Source organism: Solanum dulcamara, chromosome 5 (genome assembly GCF_947179165.1).
Source record: "Solanum dulcamara chromosome 5, daSolDulc1.2, whole genome shotgun sequence".
NCBI classification, from domain to species: Eukaryota; Viridiplantae; Streptophyta; class Magnoliopsida; order Solanales; family Solanaceae; genus Solanum; species Solanum dulcamara.
In genome coordinates this window covers 35,517,478-35,543,930 of record NC_077241.1, presented here as the reverse complement: position 1 = coordinate 35,543,930, position 26,453 = coordinate 35,517,478, and the positions used below count along the sequence as shown (strand labels likewise).

Below are 26,453 nucleotides of genomic sequence, written 5' to 3'. Positions count from 1 at the left end.
TTAATGAATGACATAAATGAACCCTTTCTCAAAGTTTGATGGCATATTTGAGCCTTTTCCCTTTAATGTTTAATCAAATCAGTTTCTAGATTCAATTGGTTGTTTCTTTTGAGTAAAATGATTGCATTTCAATTCTAGTCACTCCTTTCTTTCTTCCTATTCAAGATTTAAATTATTGATTTCATTCACATATGACTGGTAACTAATCACTTAGGTGTGTGTTAATCCCAACAATTATCTTTATTCCTACCCTTCAAAACAGAAAATCTATCCTTGTACTGTTTTCCATAAATTGTCCATGGTGTTCATATGTTGTTGAAGAATCCATCTTCAATTTCAATGAATTCCTAAGCCTATTTCACATCAATAGTGGACCTAATGGTCAATGAATTAGTACAAACCGTGAAACCAAAGGTTGAAATCTCAATAAAGACACACACCTACCTAAGATTTGGTTGGTAGAATTACCTAATACTTGTGATGGTGGGTGGTAGTAACAACCTAGAAGAAAAGTTGAGGTGTAGGCAAGTTGCCCCGGCCATTACCTTTATAAGGAAAATATTTAATGAAACTTTTATGGTGGGTGATAGTAACAACCTAGAAGAAAAGTTGAGGTGTAGGCAAGTTGCCCCGGCCATTACCTTTATAAGGAAAATATTAATGTAACTTTTTTTCTTTTATTTGGAATACACATTTCAATTTTATTATGATTGGAAACCTTTGCCAGACAAATTAGGCTGCAAGTAAGAGCCTATGCAACAACGGAACTTTGTTAATACAGAATAATATTAAGAGTTTTTGACCTGTGTATGCAAATGATCACAAGTCAGTCTCCATGGCTGGAACATACAGAAAATCTATGGTAAGCACCAAACCTGCTTTACCCACATCCAATAGCACGACACAAGATCTTCCTAAATACACAACTGGACAATCAGCTTCCAGTCTCACGTCTGCTGAGTAAGGTCTTTGTGGATGTAGACAATTGCTTTATCACCGTCAACAATTTGTCCAGATCCCCTTGCAAGCCTATATAAAATTGCAGCATTGGGTAAATAACTCATGTTCAAAATGAAGAATCAAATTCAATATGTTAATTGCTACGCCCAATGAAAATAAGTAAACAACAAGCTTAAGAAAATTTGAAGGAAGAAACACTCATTTATAATTATAATAAAGAAAGAAAGAAGCAGCTGAAAAGGAATCAAATAGGTACTGGACTCTAGAACTTAGTATATATTTTAAACAGCAAGTAACCTCTTCCTCTAGCACATAGAAGACACCCAGTAAAACCATGACAAACTCATGCCTCTCATCTTTTTTATTGTTTTCATTTCATTTTGGTGTTCAAGTATTGACAAAATGGCCCTAAATTTTTAGGGGTTGGACTATTATGGTCCTTGGATGAATCATTAAACAAAAATATACAAAAATTACACATGTTTCGTCCTAAACCTTAAAGCTATTGGTAGAGATAACAAATTTAGTTCAACTTTACAAAGAGTCCTAGTATGAAGCCGTGGAAAATTTTCGCCAAGTATTATGTCAACGCCTATGTTCTAAGTTGTGCATAGGAGTGTTTGACAAGTTGAGGAGGAGTATAATATCCAAATCTTCTGCTTGAAAAGCTATATGGATGTTTGAAATTACAGAACAAAAGTTTGGAGCAAGATGGAAATGATATAAAGACATCCAAATGAAACATACCCTAACTTCAAAGGAGTACATCTCTTAATGTAGAAGAAATTTGGCCATGATATTATGATGAAAGTTGTGCCCTTAAAGTCTAGTTTCGAAACACTTCAAACCATTTGTCATTTGAACATTCTTACAAAAACTTATAGATGTTTTACTGAAAGGTGTGAGAAGGGGACAAACCACGGCCATGAAAGAAAAACTTCCGAGAGGGCAAATCAGGCAGTGCGACCACAAAATAAAGCACGCTCAGTGCTTTTGCCAACTGCCAACTGCTCAGACGTTATATATGCATTATATCACTCCCTAATCATGATATTAATATCAATATCATGAATTTGAAAAGTTCCAAGGAAATTCCACCAATAACCCTATGGGTAGGTGTTTGCGATTTGAAATCCAAGAGCTCGTTTGGTTGGGGAACAAGTTATCCTGGCATTAACTATCCCAGGATTAGTTATGGTGGGATAAAAATAATACTAGAATCCAAGGATAATTAATCCCGAGATAAGTTATCCGGTGTTTATATCCCAATCAAACATGGGATAAACTCATTCTAAAATTAATTTTGGGATTAGTTATCCCTTATCCTTCAAACCAAACGAGCCCTAAAGGTAATTCCAACTCTTGGGCTTAATATATTAGTGTAGTTATGATATAAGAGTACTAAATGTACTTAATTAGTGGTTTGATGGTAGAATGGTGAAAATTCATTAATGGACATTAAATAAGGAAGGTGAAGAGGGTCTTCATGGTTGAGGTGATAGGTCGGGTAGTCTTAAATGATCCCATTAATTATTTGTGAGCCATTGGAAGTATAAAATAGAATGAGTGAGTTGAGACTTCACTCTAGACATGGATTTGGGAAACGATAAACTAGGGCTTAGTTCAATTTTGATGCATTGAGCTTGTTAAGCGTATTTTAATGTTTCAAACCCTATTATATGTTAGAATATATCTTGTTGACAGCTTGTGGGACAGAAGTCAAATTTGAGCTCCGACGCTAAGGTAAGTTGAGACTTGATATTTCTTAAGGCATTCTCATTAAATGTTTTAAAAGCTTGAATTGTAATTTGAAATGTGGGAGTACTCCGACAAGTTAGTGTAAGCTACACCATGAATCAGAATTATATGCATAAAGTAAGTTATTTTGTGAATAGTGGATTTTACTACGAATTTTTCAAATGACTAAAGTTTGGAATTGCAACAGAGCGTGTTACTGAAGTGAAACATGTTTTCATCTCGGCTACTACCTGGGGCTAAGTCTAGTATCCATGTATTACCATAGATATTTGAGAAGGTCCGGGCCCTGTCCCGACACTTCCTACAGGTCCTAGATTATCGTAGAGGCTTCATAGACCTGTGTTGATGTTGTCATGTATGTACAGATATTATAATTCATGTTTCAGTTGGGTCTCATGCCAGTTGTATGTTTCAGGCCCAAAGACTTCTCTATGTATAAATATGCTTCATGTTTATTTAAGTTTCTATGATTCAGCTCTAGTTGGTCCGCTCGGTCAAGTTAAGGCACTGAGTGCTGGTCTGGCTCACCAAGTTTTGTGACAAACTTAGTATTAGAGCACTGGGTTCATGGTTCATGTATCCCATGGAGTCTATGAAGTCGTGTTTAGTAGAGTCCTTTTTATTGGTTTGTTGTCAATCACATCTTCAAGGGGGGAGGCTACATAGACATTTAGGAACAATTACCTTTCTTTCATTTCATACTCTAAATTGTGCAATAGAACCATGCTTTCGGGAATCATTCCACTCCACGCAATTGAGCTTAGGGTGGTAAGTGAATGCGAAGTTCCTAGCAAATCACGTACATACCAGATGTTCAAGCAATGGATCAGAATCTCGGGGCTCAAGTGTTGATCTCACCCATTGAGAGAAAGATTGTGAAAGTATCAGTTAAGGTATGAGACATTAAGAATGAAATTGGAAGCAAAATGAGGTACGTGTTACCAAGGAGGAGGTAATTGTGGATTTGAGCTAATAGTCGAATGTGAACGATGTACTCAAAAAGGGGGGAAAAGAAAAGAAGAGAAAGTGATGAGATGGCTGAAGCATTATTGGCAGGATGTTGAAACATGTGAGCCCTACCACCAAGACCAGCAAGAGACATAGCTAGAACTCCATCTTTTTCCCGTGATTCTTGGTTAGCTGACTAAGAATAGATGTTACAGGGTAGTAGTGCCATGATAGTAAGAAACAGAAGCACCTGAATCTTGCCAAGTAGGAAAACAACCGGGCAATGGAGTGCAGGCTGGATATGCACTGAGATCTGGCTGCACTGGGTCTAAAAGACTGGTATGGTCAAGAAAATAACTAAGTGATCCTGTAATGAAGTAATAACCAAGTTCATGATGCAGAGAGATAAAAATATAATCAAGAAGTTGTAGCAAAAGCTATAAAGCTGATGGACGTGTCGTATGGGAAAGAAATAGTATCTAGGTCAAGTTGAGAGAATTCATTTCTACTAACATAAGGAGATTAAACTGACTACATCACCTTCTTTACTTCTATTTCCTCTTTTATCATAAGAGATACATGAATCACCAAAGAGATTTGAGAAGAAACAGTTTTGTTGTTTCAGAAGGCAATCTCTCAAGAGTGGTAGCTTCCCAGATAGGACTTAAAGCCAGAAAGAAGTAGAAGTTGATAGCAAACATACCATTTAGTTGTTAGCAATCCTTCAACTCCAACTGGGCCACGAGCATGAATACGACCAGTACTAATGCCCACCTATTCACCCAAAAGCAAGCAAGATACATAGAATATGAAACTACAATCAAATGTATTGTGAAATACTGATAGATAATTTGGAATCACTGATAGATTATATACCTCTGCACCAAGTCCAAAGCGGAACCCATCACTAAATCTTGTGCTTGCATTGTGAAATACAGCAGCACTGAAAAGTGAAAATCAAATGTATTCCCCCCATAAAATGATTAACTACAATGAGCAAAACTTATTATTGGGAACTAATGAAATGCTAGAGGACTTAGTATATCAGATTGAAGAAACTACTCATGAACTGTGGTAAAGGATGAAGTTGAAAACATAAGAATGATAAGATAAAGTAGTCCAGTAAAATATACCTGTCAACCTGACGTAAAAACACTTCAGCAACTTCCTGATCTTCGGTAATGATGCTATCAGTGTGGGCACTGCCAATGAGTTGGGTATAACAACATAAGGATTGCAAAAGTTTGCATGGAACTGGAGCTTCAATATGAAGTAATTTTTTTAAAAAATAATCATAGTACATCCTTGTAAAAAAAAAAAAAAATTAGGCAAACATAACATGCCTTCCATGCTGATGTATATGATCTATCGCAGCATATACATCTTCAACCACTTCCACAGTGCAAGCTAGTGAACTATATTCGTGATGAAATGCACGTGCCTCTGGAATCTTGAGCAGGGAGCATGCTTTGGGTCCACCAAACAAAGAAACCCCTGGCAAAGAGGCAAACATCAGTTAACACGTCTTGAATCTAATTAAACTGTTCTTTCAAGGCCTTGAGGATAGTCAGCATCACTTTTCTCATTAAAAAGTAATGGCTGTAGATATTCAGCATTTACCATATTTTAAAACGGGTGAAAATCATTTTCACCCCCAACTTTGCTTTTAAAATCAAACTCCCCCCTCAACTTTGAACAATAATCAAACTCCCCCCTTTATCCCATGCATTGTCGATTTTACCCTTGTTATATCACATCTATTTAATCTCTCTTTATATTATATATAATTTACTTTTTAACATAGATATTTATAACTTTTTCTTTAACTTCTTTAACATTATAAGTAGAATACTATTTTTAAGAATTTATCACAAAATTTAATATTATTCTTATGATCGTTATTTCAATATAATATGCATTAATTATGTGTATATGTATGTATACGTATATTTTTTCTTTTCTCCACTATTCTACTCCATGCATTTCATATTACTTGACTCTTCTTGATATATATGACACCCCTTAAAAAAATTAATTAGAGGTGTATTTTACTAAATTAACATTATTTAATAATATTTTGAAACCTTAAATTTGATTATTACTACTTTATGCAGTTATTTAATACTAAGGCTAGAAATAAAAAGATATTAAAAATTTCATAAATTGGACAAGTAAATTAAAGCAACTATTTTTAGAATGAAAGTCAAGTAATATAAATGGTGGGGGGTATTCTCTTCTATATAAATAAACAAGTTTTGATTGACATTGATGGAGTATTACATAAATTATAATCTAAAATAATTTAAAATTTAAATAATACAATATTTAAAAATTTGTCCTTAATTAAATTAATTATTTGTATTTCCTACATTGATATATATTTGTATAGTTATTATTCGTTGTTATTTTCACTTGTATAAATAAATATTAGAGTTTTGATTATTATTAAAAAAATTAATTTTCTCATTATGCTAATTTACATTATAGAACATCATTAACTTATATACTTAATTAGTATTTTTTAATTTTTTGTCCAAAAAATAATGTTTATGTTTTTATGAAAAAATTGTTACATTAAATAAAAAAATGAAAATATCATGATTTCTAAAGAAGTAAAAAAAATTAATAATGAAAGGGTATAATAGGCATTTTAAAATTTTAATTAGGATAAAGAGGGGAGTTTGATTATTGTTCAAAGTTGAGGGAGGGAGTTTGATTTTAAAAGCAAAGTTGGGGGTGAAAATGATTTTCACCCATTTTAAAACTATTAGGATAGAGTAGGGTGTCAATGGTTTTCAAAAAACCGACTTAACCAACCGACCGAACCATATCGAACCAATTTTTAGGTTTATTTTTATAAAACCAACGATTTTTATATAAACTTATAACCGTACCAAATAATTGGATAGGTTTTTTATTTTATAAAAATTAACCGAAAAAATACCGAACCGTACCGAATAATATATGTATAAAATATATTTAATATATTAAGTTTAAAAATAATAAAATATTAATTTTTTTGCTTTAGGCGCAAGATAATGGAAGTGACTACAAACGACAACATAATTAACACTCAAAATCATAACACTAAAACTTCTCATACTACTCCAATTGAAACTAAATTAGTTCTAACATGTCAACTCTCGAGTAGTAACTAGTAAACTACAAGGTATTCCAACGATCTTGGATAATAAGCTACAAGTTATTAGACATTTTCCCTCTCTTATAGTTAAAAATTTTCTTATTGGATACTTCAATCAAGTAAACTCTGTTTATGAGTTTCATCTGGATTGAGCTATTTCTGCTCGTGTGACGTAAATTATATTATTTTTTCATCTTTGGTTAATATTTCACATTACCATAATAAAATGGGATGAATCTCTATTCTTGTTTTCTTGATCATCACCTTTTAAATAATAAAAATGTCTTGAGAATTTTTCCCAAAGTCATACACAAGTATACATGGTAGCATGTTCTAACTTTTATATTTTTTTAAAATATTACCAAAAATTAACCGAACCGTACCGATACCGAAGAAAAATCGAAATAATGGTACGGTTTTGAAAAGTTTAGTTTTGGTTATATAAAATAAAATAACCGAAAAAATGGTATGGTATAAATTTTATAAAATAACCGAACGAACCGTACCATTGACACCCCTGGGATAGAGACTTTTCAAGTAGCGTTCGATCATTTATGCATTAATCAACATTCAATTGATTGGTCTGAGGTTATCGACAAAAAAGCTACTTCGTTTCGGTTTGTCCAAGTCACTTCTTTTTTGTCCAAGTTCTTTGCATCTGATTCCACGTGATCTTTTTCAAGATTGTTTTGATGCTTTAGAGAGAAAGGGCCCAGATTTCCTTTGTTTTCTATATTTGATCCATGCACTCTTTCTCCTTGACTAGAGGGTTAGTACATTTCCTTCTCAAAAAGAAATGCTTAAAATCTATGGCTCACAAATAGTGCCTTGTTTGCAGCTAGTATTTGCTACATTGATTAGCTATCCACAGTATTTTGAACATGTTCATGAGTAACCTATTTATTATTAACCACTTCTAACCTTAATTTAGATGAAAGTGCGCAAGATTAGCAAGTCACAATGATAATTAGAAAATATTCATGAGTAATCCATATATTATTAACCACTTCTAACCTCAATTTAGATGAAAGTGCGCAAGATCAGCAAGTCACAATGATAATTAGAAACGATAAATAGAAACACTAGTAACATTAGCGACTCTTGTACTATCGTAAAGCAAGCTATAGGCTAATAAATGATAATCATGTTGAATTTGCTTTTAGTTACTGCAGTAGGTTTTAGCAAAATAACTTGTTTAGTCTAAGATAAATTTGAATTTTAAATTTTAGTTAAGTTGTTTGAGTTATTGAGATATTTTAGGTTGTTTTAAATTTCAAATTATGCAGATTATGTGTTTTATGTTGGCTATTTAAAACCTCTCAATGCTTAATAAAATCATTGAAAGCAATCGAAAAGCTATTTCAATCCATTGAGACATTTCCAATAGTGGTATCAGAGTTTTATTGATCTAGCGGGATCTGTGAGTTCTTTCATGTAGAAGCTCAATTATTGGAGGAGTTTGCAAAAGAATTACCTTTTGTTTGAAGTTCCACAATCAGGTCATTAAGACCTCCATTTTGTGTGAAATCCTTATGCACAAGAAGTGTTTCCTATAAAGGAAAGCAATGAAAAAAAAAGTACAAAAACAGAAAAGAAAACAATAAACTACTGAAGTTAAACACTGGACACTGCTTTATAAAAAGGTATAAGAAACTACCATTGCATTACAGGCTGCAGGATAATCGGTTTTTGCATCCACAATAATGCGCTTTGCCATATCCATGTCAGCAGACTTGTCAACATAAACATGGCAAATTCCATCTGGAAACAAACATAGTAACTTCACCATCACTGGAATATCAAAGCAGACAATGAATATAGCATGTACAAGTAATTAACATTCAAGTAACACATAATTACCAGCATGGCCTAGAACAGGAATTTTTGTTGATGCCTTGATTTGAGAAACAAGTTTATTGCTACCTCTTGGGATAACAAGATCAATCACATCGTCATGCTACAATGCAGGGAAAAAAAATTAAGAACCAAAATCATGTCTAATGTAGGTCATGATTTCTTAAAAACGAAACAGAGATGGAATATAAGTTTCTTAAGATATTCAGCAGGCACCTTAAGCAATTCAGGGATCTCTTCTCTAGAAGTCACTAGTCCAATAAGCCTTTCACCTACAGTTACAGGAATGGCCGAGGTAATCACCTGACACAAAAAAGAGAAAGAAAAAGAGGACAAGGTTACAAAGTTGGCATGAAATGAAGAGAATGTGAACCTCCAGAATAGAGTGCATGAGAACATAAAAACTATCAGTTAAACCTTGTGTAAGATGGCGTTTGATCTTTTGGACTCCTTTCCTCCTTTCAACAAGAGGCCATTCCCACTTCGAACTGCTAAAGAAGCTATCTAGTCATGAAAAAAAAAGTGCAACGAGTTTGTGAACAGTAAAAGTATAATCTAAGGATGGGCACTTCAAGCATGCAGAGAATTCCATAAGTTTACATATAGAGACATGCCGATCAGCATTATCCCCGCTACAAGTAACAAAAAAGTGTTGAATAACTACTAAAAAGAGAACCCTACTAATTTATATTGGAAAGGGGGGAAAGTAAGAGGAATGCAGCTCTTTCTGCTAGTGGGGAACATCAACTTTGCCAGCATTGCATACCTGTACAAGTGCATCGGGTCGTGACTCAAAAATAATCAATAGAACGCCTAATGGAGCTGATGATTTCTCCAAGATGAATCCATTAGCGACCTGAACAAGATGATAATATTCCAGAGATTAAATCAACATCCCAATCTGAAATTAAAGGCTAATAATTGAACACTGATCAATGAAAGTTGCTAGTTACAAATCGACATCTCTATTTCTCCCAATCTTCTGGCAAGTCAACCAGTTCATTCCATTAATCAAGAAACAAAACAACCATAAAAATAGCTTTGGCTATACCATTCAGTGTAATTGTCAGTGGACATAGTATAGTACCCACTAAAATCGTCTGACAGTGCAGAAGGTTTTCTATAAAGAGGTACTTCAAAAGACTCCTTCACAATCTATTTGTTCCCCATGTCAATGAAAAATACATATGCCACATATATTTGATCTGATTTTACTCACCTCCGTTCTTTTCAAAATGCGACCAAGGGGCTCATCCATGTTAGCAAGCACACGAACTGAGTTTGCAAGATTGGAAATCTATGACAAAGGAGTAGCAATTTCAGCAAGAGTACTAAAAAGGTACACAATCATTCAGTTTACATAAGTGAGCAAGCTCTTACTTTTCCTTGCTTTAAAGCCAGCCGAGATATCAGAGACTTCTCATACCCGGCCTGTTGAGCAGCAACAACATCAGCTTCATTCTCAGCGAGGATTGCCTTTTCATTTGCTTCCAATGCATCAGCTATATCCTGCAATATTTTACTCCTTTCTTGCGAAGAAAGTGCCTGGAGGTGAACAAAGAATATACAGTCACATCCATTGCAGCTTACAAAATGTTACAGCCAGATGCCCCTCTAAATATACCTGAAGCCGTCTGGAACATTCCCTTGCAGCAACTGCCATCTCACGAGCATCAATCTCTCCAATTGAGGCCCATTTATTGGCATCACAATGAAAGAGGGTGCCGATACGTTCCCCATGCAGCACTTTAATGATGTTATCAACAGCAAAGCCACTTTATCCCCATGAACGTGCGCAGTCAGAGAGAGAGAGAGAGAGAGAGAGAGAGAATCAGTAGCAATTTTAGGTAAAGTGAGCAAGAAACTTTGAGAAATGAGCCTTTACACAGAACTGCTGAAGAAAAATGCTTCGCTGCATATAAAACGTTTGTAGTGATTTGCATTTGTTTTTTACCCTTAATTTACTGCATTCCTTTTCAACCAAACCACTTTTGGTCACCATCTTGTTCTGCTACACCCCTTTTCTTTTTAAATAACAATGGTGTGTTGGACCGTCTTGCATGCTCCTTGTGACTATTTCACTGTTTACTTGCATCCTACCACCAATACATATACAGGGTAAGGTAACTGTGTCCAGCTGGCCTCTGCTGGATTCCAGATCATGGTCTCCTATGGTATTTATTCCAGTTTCATCAAATGAGTCACACCTTGGAAAGCTCTTCATTGAATAGTTATCCTTTCTAGCTAAGCGCCATAGTAGACATTTTCAAAGCAACTTCATATAGTCCAAAGATGAAATAGAGTAATCTCTTTGAGAAGTTAGTGCAACTTAAACTGTTGTAGTTGCTTAGCTTAAATTCGTTTATAACATTTGGCTTCGATTAACTTCCTTTTAGCATGATGCCAGAATTTATTTAACTTCACAAATGCGATAAACCTGGAAGACCTTTTACAAATCAACTGTTCCTAACAAAGTTCTCAGGTTGCCTTTTAACAAAAACGAGAGCTTGAGAAAACAGATTTTAAGGAGCTAGAACGCAGATTTAAAGACAAACTTTGTTCCAATTTCTAAATTTTGGCCTCTTTGGCCTTAAAAGAATTTGGGCTCAATTTTATTTTTCTGCAGAATTTTTAAGGGGCTGATTAGGCCAAAAACAAGTTCTAGGCACTCAATGCAGAGGCAGATCTATGTAGAAGGGTGGGGGTAGCCATGCCACCAGAGGCCTAGGTTGAAATTATGTATATATGTATAAGAAATTGTATATTTATTAAGCGTCCCACCCAGAAAAATGTTGGAGGACATGGTGCCAGTAGCAAGAGTTAAGTTTTACATCTTAACAGATGCGAGTTCAATTCCCATTAACGACACTTCTTAATCTATTTTATAGTATTCCATGTTTAAGGAAAAGATTTATTCCTCGTGGAGTCATTACACCTTTGACACCTAGATTTACGTGGACCCCGCCTCTCGGCCCCTCCCCTCTTTATCCTTTCTTTTAATTTTTCCCATTCTCCTATTTTCTTTTATGCATCTTATAGCAGAAAACGATGAGATTCCGGTGGACTTTTGGAAGAGCACTGACAAGGCAGGTTTGGAGTGGTTGACTAAGTTGTTTAATGTTATTCTGAAGACTGCTAAGATGCCCGATGAATGGAGATGGAGTACTATGGTTCCATTGTACAAGAACATGGATGATATCCAAAACTGTAATAATCTAAGTTGTTCGGACTCTCCAAAATTGTTGTCACACCCATGTCGGATCCTCCAAAAATGCACTACTTTTGAAGGATCCGATACGCACCCAATGATATTTTTGAAGAGTCCGAGCAACATAGGTAATAATTACAGGGGTATCAAATTGCTAAGCCACACTATGAAGATTTGGGAGAGAGTGATGGAGATGAGGGTGAGGAGAGGAGCGTCAATCTCAGAGAATCAGTTCGGATTCATGCCGGGGCGGTCAACTACTGAAGCAATCCATCTTATGTGGAGACTGGTGGAGAAATTTAGAGAAAGAAAAAGGAATCTCCATATGGTGTTCATTGACTTTGAAAGGGCTTGTGACAAAGTTCCGAGGGATGTTCTCTGGAGGTGTCTGGAGGCTAAAGGTGTCCCAAGGTGTATATTAGGGGGATAAAGGACATGTATGCTGGAGCCAAGACTCAGGTTAGGACGGTGGAAGGTGACTAAGAGCATTTTCCAGTTGAGATGGGACTACATCAGGAATCTGTGTTGAGTCCCTTTCTTTTTGCCTCGGTGATGAATGAGCTGACACGATCTATTCAGGAGGAAGTTCCATGGTGTATGTGATTTGTGGACGACATAGTTTTGATTGATGACACTCGGGACAGAGTTAATGATATGTTGGAGGTTTGTAGACAAACTCTAGAGTCTATAGGGTTCAAATTGAGTAGGACCAAAACAGAATACTTGGAGTGCAAATTTAGTGTTGTGATGGATAAAGAGGGCATGGAAGTGAGGCTTGCCACTCAACCTATCCCCAAGACAGAAAATTTTAAATATCTTGTATCCATCATCCAGAGTAGTGGGGACATCGATGATGATGTCACACATTGCTTTAGGGCAGCGTGGATGTAATGGAGGCTTGACTCTGGAGTCCTATGATAAAAATGTACCATCTAAACTTAAAGGTAAGTTCTACAAAATAGTGGTTAGACCGCCGTTGTTATATGGAGTGGAGTGTTGGCCAATAAAGAACTCTCATGTTCAGAAGATGCATGTTGCGGAGATGAGGATGCTGAGATGGATGTATGGACACACTAGAAGTGATAAGATTAGGAATGACGTTATTCGGGAGAAGGTGGAAGTTGCATCTGTGACAGATAAAATGAGAGAAGCGAGGCTGAGATGGTTTGAACATGTGCAGAGAAGGGGTGTCGACACCCCAATTAGGAGGTGCAAGCGGTTGGATTTAAGGGTTATGCGAAGGGGTAGGAGTAGATCGAAAAAGTATTAGAGAGAGGTGATTAGACAAGATATGACGCTACTCCATATCACTGAGGACATGACCTTAGATAGAAAGGGGTGGAGGTCGCGGATTAAGGTAGAAGGCTAGTAGGCATAGAATGGTGTCTTGTCGTGTGTCGATTTAGGATGATCGTAGGTCTAGGCGTGTTTTTATAGTTGTGTTGTTATTGCCTTTAATTATCACATTACTTTGCTATCATTATTGTTCTTGTCTTGTAAAAATTTGCATCGCTTTTCATTTTTTTTGTCATTATACAATATATATTGTTTTTCTCTCTTACTTGGAACTGTGACTTTTGAGCCGAGGGTCTTTCGGAAATAGCATTTCTATCTCCATAAGGTAGTGGTAAGGTATGCGTACATCCTACCCTCCCCAGACCCCACTTGTGGGATTTCACTGGGTATGTTGTTGTTGTTGTTGATCTTATAATTTGTAAATTATATTTCAAAAAAAATTGTCTCTATTTGTCTGTGTATACAAAACCTTGTTTTTCTTTAATCTTTTTTTCATTTTTTGGTTTTACAATAACACCTGACATCCAGATATAAGCATGTGCCACAAAATACAATGACCTCACATCATTAATGTAGTGTGAGATATGAAATAACTTTTTTTTGCAGACTTAATTGTAAAAAAAATTAACTTAATTCTTTGTTGACCTTTTAAATTTATTAGTTTTTTTTCTTTTTATTAAGCATAAAATATATTGGATTTGATTGAAGTTTGAAAATGTGACAGATGCTCCATTTCATGATTGTTTGGACAATTATTTTTACAAATCTTTTTCGTGCTTTTTGAAAAAAACTATTTCAAAGCATCAATTGTTACTTATTGGAGCTTCTTCCTAAGAATCTTGATTCTTATTTCTTACTAACTGATTATTACTACGTATCAATTCCTCCTTGTGACCACCCGACCTTCAGGAGGTACACTTGAAAAGTAGTGTCTAATTAATATGCTTGCTTAAAGTAACTAACGACTTATGTAAGCACACCAATAAGATGCCTCCTAAACTAATAAATGTGTATTTAATTTATCACAAAATGCGTGAAATATTTATGAATATAAATAATTATGCATCATAGAGTGTTTTCAGAATATGAAAAATTGACGAGTACAGTTATAAATAAATTATATATATGTATGATATTAGTAATATTGCTGAAAAGTTTTGCTTTGCACCAAGTTGTTGTAATTATTTCATTTTTTTGTTTTATCGAGTCGTCTATATAAATCAAAAAGACGAATAATCCAAACTGAAACCCAACAACATACCTAGTATAATCTCACAAAATGGGATCTGTGGAGGGCAAAGTGTAACCAAGCCTTACCCCTACCTTGGAATTAGAGAGATTGTTCTTGATAGACTCTAAGCTCAAGGAAAAAACAATCCAAAGCATAATGGGAAAAAGAATAATGGAAATGAAAAAGTCATGGCAAAATACTATTGACAGCATGGCAAATCATCCAAAACAGTAATCACATCAATTATTTACCCTATTTTGATGATGTAAATAGCAACATGTCTATGTTCCAAACAGTGTGACACCCAGAACCTCCAAATTCTGAATCCGCCTCTGACTCAATGAAAAAATGGGCATGTCTGGCCCAATTTTTAAAATCTGACTTATTAACAAGTTCAACCCAAGACATCTTTTTGGATACACAATGTATGTCAAAACAAATTTGGGCTTTGGCCCAACTGATTTCAAAAGGACAGATTTCACAAATCTCTCTTGGCCCAATTCAGATCTCAAAGGAAAAGTGATTCAAACCGACTTTAAGGCCCAAATGCTGGCCCAAGTTATTTGCCAAAGACCAAAACAAGATATATATTTTGCAAATTATTTTTTACTTTAGGATACAAATTTATTTTGTTACCTTCTACTAACTTCTCTTGGTATCTTCAATTGCCACGTGTATGTACCATATATATATATACCCTACATATAACATATATATTGTATATATACCTCTTAAGTTTATATAACTAAATTACTTTATCTCCCTATCTTATTAGTTTTAGCATATGTGCATTGCACATGTGTATCACATCAACGAACAAAATATAAATACAAAAAGACATATTTTTAAAAAATTGTAGAGGTAAAATAAATACAAATAATTATTTAACGACAACATACCCAGTGTAATGTATGTGTCTATGGATGTTATTTGATTTTCAAATCACCCCCCCCCCCCCCTTGTCCATAAAGTGGCTCTGGGCAAGGTAGAATGTATGCAGACCTTATCTCTACCTCAGAGGTAGAGAGGCAAATATTTATTTAAATAATAAAAATAAATATCATTACATTGACACAATAGCTAAATTTAATACCTTTTGGACATGATTACAAAATTTAGCTAACTAGTATGTGTGTGTGTGTGTATATATATATATATATATATATATATATACATAGTAACATGCATATAAAAGTATTTCTAATTATCATGTACAAAGTCAATATATAACTTTCTACTTAATTTTAATTTATGAAGAAATGATTTCCATTTCCCAGGAGAATAAAAAATCTTTTTTTTAATTAAAACGGAGAACAAAAATTAAGGTCTTAGTTTGTCAACATTCCAAGCTAATTATTTTATGTAAAAAAAAATAACATTAAGCCATTTTTCATACAGATTCAATTTATCATTCACATTTATCAAAAATTATAGGCAAGTTAAGTGGACATCTTCATATGTATAAGTTGTCTAGATTCTTTTTCCTCAAAGCCTAAAAACCCTCTTGTTTATCATGTTTACCCATAAAATAAAGATTACTCTATACTCATCCTAATCCCGGATGGATTGCCAGCAAAAGGGTTTGAATTTTCAAGAGTTCATAGTGATGAGGACAAATTTTCAAAATATAATGAAAACAACATCACAAAATTATCGTTATTTTAAAGTTCCAAAATTTGTTTATCAGAAGTTTAAAATATTAATTGTAAACACAAATTCACATAAGATGTCTGTAGCTTAATTCATTTTTTATAGGATATAAAAGTTAGTCAAGCAAGGAAAGAATTTATACCTTCAAACCTTTATATAACAATCATCCTATACAACAATATTTCACTATAATGATCAATTTTTCTTTGTAAAACTAACTTTTTATGTTATATTATATGTTCTCTATAATAGCATTCTGCTATATCAATCAAAATAAAATCGGACAAACAATACCGTTATAGAGAGATTAACTATATAAAGTAATCTAAATTGATTTTAAAATTCTAAATGTTAGAACTTTCTACACAATTCAAATAAAAAAAAGATTACATGCAAAGTTTTAGTTGATTTCAAAGTTCTTAACATTAAGAAAATAGTTAAACAATAACTTGCACCAGCTGGTACAGCTCCTGTTTCTCTTCGCGTGCACCTCAAGATGCGATCGCAGTAACCAGTGGAATTGGCCTCCGCATTTGCGGGCCTTGCACCGCGTTTGCGAAGGTCAATGAATTGACTCTCTGCGTTCACGGAGAATTGAGGGCCTAACCTTTCACGTTCGCGGACTGGGTCCCACGTTTGCAAAGGGTATGTTGACTAGTCTTTTATATTAAGACTAGACGGGATCAACCCTTTGTTCAAATATTCCAAGTGTGATTTCTTGAGCTATACACCTCCAAATGTTCAAGAATTTGCGAGGCTCCGTGTTGGGATGATTGGGAGAGTACGGGGGATGCATTTTCGAGGTAAACTTCTATCCCGAGGGACTGCCCGAGCTTCTTTAATGGTGGTTTTTATTTCATTTTGTTGCATGATCAGTTTCCGAGCTTGAATTGTGCACAATTTTGTGGCAAAAGTTCAATAAGCTATTTTGTCCCTATTGACGGAGTCAGTTTCAGAATTCTTGGTGCAAGTCTTGCAATTTTGTTTTTGACTCGTTTTTGGGTTTGTCTCCAATTGTTGCGATTTTGGTATCAAAACGTCTGTATTGACGTCGTGATCACCATTATGAAAGTGTGGTGGTGATCGAAGGTATTTAGAATGGGAAAAGCTCCAATCTAGCAAATTGGGAGCGCATGTGATCGGCTTTGAGGTAGGCTACGGCCTCTTTTTCTTGATTAGAGAATGTGTAGTATGAATCGCATGCTAATGAGAATTGTATATGTTGGATTTAGAAATCTTCCCTTATTTCCATTTTCTTGATTCCCATAGAAGCTTTCGGTTAGTCTTGGGTTGCAGGATCCTTAGCTTAGGCTAGTAGTTCCATGCTTATGGCTTGGTTGGTGTGGTTGATCTCTTCGGAAGTGATAATTGAGGCTTTTGAGTGTGCGGTGATCTAAGTGATTTAGAACGAGTCCTTAGTGATTCCTTAGTACTATGAGCCCGTTTGGATGGGCTTAAAAAAAGTAACTTTTATGTATGAAGTGCTGAAAGTTATTTATATAAATAAGCAGTTGAGTGTTTGGATAAAAGTACTTATGTCGAAGAAATGAGGAAAATAATGTGAATTTTAGGGTTAAAAGAATAAAAAGGGTAGTTTGGTAATTTAGTTAAAATATAAGGAATATAAAGTAATTTTCATGGTCAAAGAAAATGGCTTTAAGCACTTAGAAAAAAAAAGTTAGGAATCCTAACTTTTCATTTTTGGTTGACTTTAAGAACTTTATGGCTTAAAGTTAGCATTAGACAAACACCACAATAAGCTAAAAAAGGCTTATAAGTTGGTTTGACCAACTTATAAGCCCATCCAAACGGGCTCTATATCGCTCTCCATAGTAGTTGTTATGGTTTGGTACGCTCCGCTCTTACTTAGAGCCTTAGTTGTTTGTCATAACCGTGGGTTGGTGTTAGGTGTGCTTGATTGTTGTTCGAGTAATATGTGTGGGGTAAGGTGTCGATCCTTGAGTTATTCCCTTATTTATTGTTGAACTCTTCATTGATTCCTTCGTTTCTTAAGAGTTATGGTGAGCATGTTATGTTGTTATCATTGAGTTGTTGGTGCATTGTTGGGCCCGAGGCCTTGGTCGAGGACTAGCTGGACTCTGGTTAGTCTATTTGTGCCGTAGGAGTAAGGTGTTTTCCTTATGTACTTTAAGTTGTGTGGATGTTATTCTTTGGATGCTGGTGATGGCATGCATTGCATTGATACTCATTTTTCACGTGTTTTGTGGTACGATCCCAGTTCATGCATTAGAATTTCATTTCTGTTTTCGGGAAAGATTGATTTCACACTTTTACTCTTTAAAAAAAAATTGATTTTAACAAAAGTCATACCACCTGGATCACTTGATAAACTAGCTTTTGAGATAAAAGCGGCTTCAAGGATGTGCCTCCTTTTTACTTGATCGGTCGAAATTACTGTCGATTGTTTTTCTACTAAATGACTGCATATATCTTTGTTTTAATGGATCTTTGAGATAGAAAACCATCACGGTTGTTCTCACTAGTGCACTAGTCGTAAATTGAAGGTCCGGGCGCACTACTATCAACCACGGTTCGAGCTCCGGACTCACTACTGATATTCGTGTTTTAACCTTGACATTATGGCCCAATGTACCTGGTCTCATGGCACTCAGCTTTGGCGGTACTTATGACAATGATTTCACAACTCACATTCATATGCATTGCCTATCACCAGTATAATTGATTATTGTTTGCACCTGCCAGTCTTATGGGAGGGGGTTATGTTTGTCGTTTTGTACCTTTCGGGCTTATGAGGGTCCAATTAGGTTATTGCTTGACTATATTTGTGTATCTTGTGTTGGTTTGATAGTTGGTTACATGATTGGCCTAACTTTGCTTATATATCGATGTCCCCTCATTGAATTGGATTGGATTGCCCTTTTGGGCTATTATGTAGAATAGCGGTGATTACCGTCAATATGTCTTTGGTTAGTTGACATCCGTAGTATGTTCTTGTTGTGATTAGGTTGTTGGGCTAGAACTTTCAGGTATGTTCCTTTGTCTCGGTCTCTTGCTATTTTTATTTTATTCCTCTGTATTTGTTTATCTTGATCGTGCGATATCTCTTCTTTAGTTGCTTGTACGGTACTTTCCTTACTCACTTGTTATCTATACTTTCTTTGTCTTTGGAGCTCAGTCGGTCTATGCCCACTATGTACTGCTTGTTGGTACTCATACTATACTTTTGCATCCTACAAATCATAGTACGAGTTCTTGCTATTGACGTGTGCCTCGTGCAGAGCAGCTTTTGGGGATTCGAAGAATGGGGTGAGCTCCTAGTTTTTGGAGCAGTCATTCTCCCTCTGTTTTGGATAGGACTAGTCTTTACTTTGCATTCCAAGACAATTTTGTATATATATTGTATTGTAATACCTTGTAATCCTATTTTGATTAGAATCTCGACTACCGACTACTGTTAGGTCTTAGGTTGTTTTGTTTGTATATATCTGTTTATTTCTCCTTCTTCTATTTCAATATTGTTCCCTGATTCCTTTATGTTTTCTTCCGGGTGATAGCCCTTTACTCCTGGTTTCGGGCTATGGGTTTGGCTTACCTACTGATAGGAAGTTAGTAGATGTCATCATGACCTGAGAAATCGGGTCGTGACATGATATTACTACATAAATGAAATAACTACGAATTTACTTTACCTTTTCTCCTTTTGTTTCTTCTTATGTGTCTTTTGCAGGTTAGTTTCTTCTTGCGGTAGCCTGTACCCATGTTTTTTTTCCTTTTCAATATATATTAGTGTTCAATCTAAAAATAAAATACGATATAATAAAAATGAAACTATTTATGGATCAGCTTGGCAGATTCTAAACTATTTGAATTGTATGTTGGCGCATTAATTAATATTTATTATATACTCCCACCATTTACTTTTACTTGTCCACTTTGGACTTTGAACGTCCTTTTAAAAACAATGTTTGATATGAGTATTTTACCGTTATTGTCATATTAATTGATGTTTAGTATTAGACTTTGAAAAATGATTTGAGGAATAAGTAATTAATGTTAAGGGAGAATAGGAAAAAATATAATTATCTTTCTTGATATGTTAAAAGTGACAAGTGAAACTGAAAATCTATTTTTAAATAGTGGACACGTAAAAGTGAACAGAGGGAATAGTAAGTAAGTGATTACCAAAAGTTACTTAGAATAGAAGTGATGATTGGTTATAGCTCACAAAAATATTCTTTTCTTTTTATATAATAACCAAACATTAACTGTAAATTGGGAAATATAAATTCAAGCTACTTCATATTTGGTCAGACAAAGTAAAAATAAAAATAATGTATTCAGAGACAGAAATCTTGCTTAAATTGTTAATTGACATAAACTACTCAAAAAGAAAGGATTTAAATTCCTAAATTAAGTATTAATATCACAATTTATTCAACGTGGGAACTTATTTTAAAGTCCAAAATATTAGGTTTTTATTTCTAAATATATTATTAGAAAAATAATTCAGTGACTATTTGTCTAGTGTGAAATCTATTTTCAAAGGGTAAATGGTTCAAGACGAGTGATTTTGATGATGCTCGACAAGAAATGGTTTCGGGCGGGTATATGGACCTCACGAGTTTCCCATGGGTCGTACCTCAAATCACACCCGCCAACCCACCAAACCCTCCAATCCGTACCCGCCCCCCCCCCCCCCACACTCTTTCCTAACAATACCCGCCGCCCAAATATGGTCAATCCCCCACAAACTGAATGGGATAAGGTTCTCCAGAAGTAGACCATTAGCTCGCCTCCAGTTCATCGGGCGTCTTGGTAGTGTGGAGTTGTAATTTGTTTTGAAAAAGAATTATATATATATATATAGCATAAATCATGGAGACGTGATTCATGCATGTGCCTTTTTGTGCACTGCCTCTCTATTTAAAAGCACTTATGCTAAAATGAATGAAGTGGCGTCTTTACTTTTCAACTATTACGCATATTTCACTTTATTTTTCACTATTCTATTTCTTTTACTATGCCTACTTCCCTTTCTTCAACACTCAAATTAATAAATACGTTTTTCTATGATTATGACTAGTAATGAAATCGTTGAACTGAATATGGACAATGAGCAAGACTAGAAAGAGTATGATAAAAGTATGATGCCTGAAAGCTTACCCCAAGAACGAGAACTTGAAAGCTAGAAAAAAAAAAGAAATTTAGTCGGCTGGGAAAACACAAGCTTAACACGTCTTTCTTTATCTTTTTCATATCTGAATGTCTTTGTCTGGAAGAAACAAAAATGTTCAACCTAGGGCACGAGGAGGCGGTGAAAGAAACCAAAATTAGTATCCATTTGGAAGCTGAGCAAAGGCAGGGGATGGTAAACTAGCTCAAATAGTACATGGAAATGCCCGTTTGAGTACCGACATTGTCTCACACAGATTGCTGATTGATCCGACTTTCCCACCAGTCAAACAAAAGCCAAGGAAGTTCTAACCAAACTTGAGCCTAAGAATCAAGGAAGAAGGTACCAAACCGATAGAAACCAATGTCGTCAGATTTACCAACTATCATTCATGGTTGGCCAACATTGTACCGGCACCAAATAAGATGAAAAGATCAAGATGTGTAGACTAAGGATATGTAGACTACAAGGATCTCAACAAAGCTAGAACCAAAGATGATTCCCCTATCCCAAGCATCCATATACTCATTGACAACAGTGTCGAACATGAGATGCAATCATTTGCTGACTGTTTTGTTAGGTAACATTAGATCCTGAGGATAATGTTGAAAAAACACATTCACTGCACCATGGGGAGCCTACTTCTATAGAGTAATGCCTTTCGGTCTGAAGAATGTCGGTGCAACCTACATGAAGGTCACGACCACTCTTTTTCATTACATGATCCATAAGGAGATAGAGGTCTACGTGGATGATGCCTATTATTAAGTCACGAAGGGGATCAAAGCATCTGACAGTCCTGCAAAAAGGTTTTTGCACGGCTGTGAAAATACAACCTAAAGTTGAATCAAGCAAAGTGCGCATTCGGTATATCTGCTGGAAAATAGTTGGGATTCATTGTTAGTAGGAATGGTATAGAGCAAGACCCTTCAAAAATCAAGGCAATTCAAGACTTGCCTCCCCCTAAGAGCAAGAAAGAGGTGATGAATTTTCTTGGAGAACTCAACTATATTAATCGTTCATAGCACAGTCGACGGTAATTTGTGAGCCCATATTTAAGTTGTTGAAGAAGGAAGCAGTCACGAGTGGACGGAAGAATGTCCGAAAGCCTTCAACAGAATTAAGAATACTTGTCCAAGCCTCCCGTCCTGGTACCACCAGAGCCATCATTGTTGTTGTACTTATCAGTCGTTTACGGTGTATTCGGATGTTTATTGGGACAACACGATGAAACGGAAAAAACAGGAACAAGTTATCTACTATCTGAGCAAGAACGTTCACACTATATGAAGCTAGGTACATGATGTTAGGCCAAAAAGACATAAATATAGTCATCATTTGTCTCACATTTAGTACTTCTATTGGACTGGATGATACAAAATGGTTATAAATCAGACATGAAGAATTGATGCTCACTGATGAGAAAACAGTGGATGCAATGTGTCATGGTCAACTTTACCAAAATCGAATAACTAAGGCGGTCAATAAGAAGATAAGACCTAGACAATTCTCCCCTGGGCAATTAGTATTGAAACAGATACTCCCTAATCAAGATGAAGCAAAGGGAAGTTTGCACCATATTGGCAGGGTCCTTACATGGTTCAAAGGGTCCTTTTAGGAGCACTAGATCTGGAAGAAATGGATGGCCAGACAAGCACAAAGCCGATCAACTCAGACGCAATCAAGAAGTACTACATTTGAAGCCAACTCCCAAACAGGTTTCCCCTTTTGATTGTAATGTTGCATCTTTCTATGTAATGAACTAAGTCCTGACCTGACTTCCCATAGATAAAAAGGAAACTGTTTGTTAAATGTTCATACGTCCCAAAATGCATTCTACATTACACATGACTTGCAATGCAGAACTCAGTTTACCTAATGTTCTTTCTTGCTTTTGAATCTTTTCTTTATTTTTATTTTTTTACTTTTTACTTTTCTCTTGTGTGCCTATTTGTGCTTTCAGCAGATCAATATCATGTTTTATCATACAATGGCATGCTTTTCACGTTCAGCCCCAGTAAAATACCTCAAATTCTTCTGCCTCCCCTACTGTAAGCTACAAATTCAACTTCGATGCAGACTCAATGACAGCGTTTTCCCTTTCAGCTCCAGTCAGATACCTCACATTTACTTGTGCATCCTCAACTGAGCTATAGATTCAACTTTGATTCAGACTCTTTGCTGCACACCACCCTAAATGCTTCTCTTTGGACAGTTACATTGTTTTATTGACAAGAAAAGGTCAAAGCCCATAGACAAGAAGCATCACAAAAACTTATCAACTTGTTTAAGAAGATAACAGTTGAACATTTTAAATGAACAAGTTCACAACTGATGTACACCAAAATTAAAATTTAGAATTGCGTAAATACTAGTATCGTACCTGGTTATGACAACAGGAATGTCAGCATAAGCAGCATATATAGCAGCTTTTACTTTGGCAGTCATGCCCCCTCTTCCCACCCTGGACTTGTCTCCAAAAGTAATAACTCTCTCATGTCTCTCCTTAATGTATGTGTGAATTAACTTTGAATCTGGATCACGGGGAGGGCCACTGTAAAGACCCTCTACATCACTCAACAGAACTAGAAGATCAGCTTTTAATTCCAAAGCTAGAAGAGCTGCCAAACTGTCATTATCCCAAAATATTCCAGAAGAGTCCTACAAAGAGTGTTCATTATTACGATAAAACTAGTGGATCATATTACAAGGAGTCCTACAAGGAGTGTTCATTCTAAATTGAAAGAATGATTTTTAACTTAAAATAGTGGATCTAGAAAACATGGTGGAACTCGAAATCATTTTACAGCTTAAGACAACACCAGGATTCAACTGAACCAAACCTCATCAAAGCAAAGATGAAATTTGGTGCCAAAGTGGCAGGAACCAATTTTAAATGACGTACGTAGTCACATGCACTATCTCAATCCATTCCCCTCCCAATCCCAGGAATCAACATTGAGAATAATTACAGCGAACTGATGAGTAGAAGCCTAAATCAGATAGTATACATGTATATGTCATATATATAAATACATATAACTTCATTATGCTTTGTTAATAACAAAGCATAATGAAGTTAATATTTGAAACAGATGCATGAACATTAGTAACAAAGCATAGTGAAGTTAATATTTGGAACAGATGGATGAACATTAGTTAAGGGGTTTTCTACGCCCAACGCATGGATTGATCTAGACACATGTATGCAACTGGTCAGGCTCTACAGCAAGAAACATTGTGATCTATCTACTAATCGAGGAACTGTCATAAAAAGGAGCAAGAGGACAGCAACTACATAGTAAAATCAGAGAAACACACCTCATAAGGAGCTCTCCGCGTACTGATAGCATCATTCTCATTGAATATAGGTATAACTTTTAGAGAAAGCAACGAATTTACTGTGTCATTGAGTTGTCTCCTAAAATCTGGATCTCTAAAGTCATTATCAGTCACCAGAAGCTGAGCTGATGTCACATCCAACTGTATAAAGATGGCACAAAGAGTAAAAGGTAGTAGACAATATTTTCAGCTGAGGACAGATTTGTCGTTATGATAAGCAGATCATGAGTTAGACCAAAAAGAAAAGTTCCAAAAACGTTGTGCCAACCTGACTGAACAAAGAATCATACAGAGCCATGAGGCCATTCTGGCCTACAGCAGCACAAGCCTTGCCATCAAGCTCAGTTTGGGGCTTTTGAAGATCAAGAAAACTGCAAATATGATGACTTGCAAGTTAGTAGTAAATTGCAAGACTGGAACTCGAATCCCATCATTTGGATCTTGTCACCAAGGATAAATGATAAGAGCTTATTCCCCTTTTCAGTAATATACTAAATCAAAAAGTATCTTATTGATTTCTTCAGTTAATGTCTTATTCATAAAGAGGCACTTGTATAATTCATAACTTCCTTATTAAGATCATTAGTACAACCTACATAGATATGACAAACGAAATGAGTTACTACCTAATAACCAAATTATATGACACTATTTCCATTTAGAGATCCCAAAATGACTGACACTATGATATCTCTATACAAATTTCAAGAAATTCATTAAACTATTCAAAGCTTAAACACTAATGTGGTGTTTTTCTATCAAACTAACTTTTCTTATTACTTTAGTATTTTCGTCTACCCTCACTAATATAATGTGCTAAATTAGTACCTTAACTCTATGCACAATTCAATATCAACTGCACCGTGAAGTTTTCTTAGAAATAAGTCAAATTATATTTAGCTGGAACTTGTTGATTAACAATTCTAATTGTAACCTATTTACTAGTAAATATCTTTTTTGACAGCAGGGATATGGTAGAAACCTGCTGTTCAGCAACTTCCTATATCTAAGCCGCTGACGACCAACACCTACAGCACCTGAAGTCACCAAAATAACTTCATACCCTTGCGAATTAAGCTCCTGAATCTGTATGTAATTTGCAGCATAACGACTAAGCTTTAGAACATGCAATTGATACTAGCAAACATACTATGTATGAAAACAAATTTAAAAATTCACCTGTTCACAGAGCGCTCCTAATCTTCCAAGTGCTAATCTTCCATCAGCTCGAGTCACAACTGCAGTCCCAACCTTTAAAAATGAAATTTTGTTAGCACTGACGAAGTAAAAGGAACAAAGAAAGCAATATACAGTGGTGGTTTAAAAACTAAAAAGCATGTCACTTATTTCCATCTTTATATTAGGCACGGCCTGAAACTAGGTTAAATTATACTCATTGTTATTTAGGTTGTCCGAGTGAATAAATAAGTTAAATCCTTATAGGGTAAACGATTCTTTCCAATCTGACAAGAATTATTCTAGAAAAAAGGGAAAGGATTAAGAAGAAATTGGAGGATAAAGTTGAGACCTTGACAATCACTCGTTTCACGTTCTTGACAAATTCCCGAGTGTAATCAACTGTCTCCATTTTTAGGGAAGAGAAAGAAAGGTAGGATGTAACAGCACAAATGTGGAGTCAACTTCCTTCACCCACTTTTCTAGTACTACTAGTATCCGAACTTTGGGATTGCAGGGATGCCCACCACGTTTTCCGACTAAAAACACTGACACTAGTTTGGATTACTAATAAGTTATTTATAAGTTATTTTTAATTTTTTGAATATTTGATTGGTCAATTTAATATTATTTTATATTTAAAATAAGTTTCAATAAATAATTAAATTTATTTTAAATAATTTATAAGTTGAAAACAGCTTATAAATAAAAAAAATTGAGTTACACCTATTTA

General features: G+C 35.2%; 1 protein-coding gene across 2 annotated transcripts; it reads right to left on the bottom strand.

Annotated features, from left to right (window-relative positions):
* Nucleotides 1-609: 609 nt before the first annotated feature.
* LOC129889131 (delta-1-pyrroline-5-carboxylate synthase) lies at nt 610-26,254 on the bottom strand. Of its 2 annotated transcripts, XM_055964306.1 has the most exons (21): nt 26,073-26,254; nt 25,724-25,795; nt 25,527-25,630; nt 24,813-24,915; nt 24,524-24,685; nt 23,586-23,863; nt 19,719-19,778; nt 10,287-10,437; nt 10,043-10,207; nt 9,882-9,959; nt 9,429-9,518; nt 9,080-9,166; nt 8,879-8,965; nt 8,669-8,765; nt 8,466-8,569; nt 8,283-8,358; nt 5,010-5,160; nt 4,800-4,868; nt 4,543-4,609; nt 4,370-4,440; nt 610-1,029 (listed from the first exon to the last, which is right to left on the bottom strand). In XM_055964306.1, exons 1-21 carry the CDS (start codon nt 26,130-26,132, stop codon nt 948-950), a joined length of 2,214 nt encoding a protein of 737 aa, XP_055820281.1. In that variant the 5' UTR covers nt 26,133-26,254; the 3' UTR covers nt 610-947. The 2 variants fall into 2 exon arrangements, with proteins under 2 accessions (XP_055820281.1, XP_055820282.1); XM_055964307.1 differs by lacking the exon at nt 19,719-19,778.
* Between the last annotated feature and the right edge of the window lie 199 nt (nt 26,255-26,453).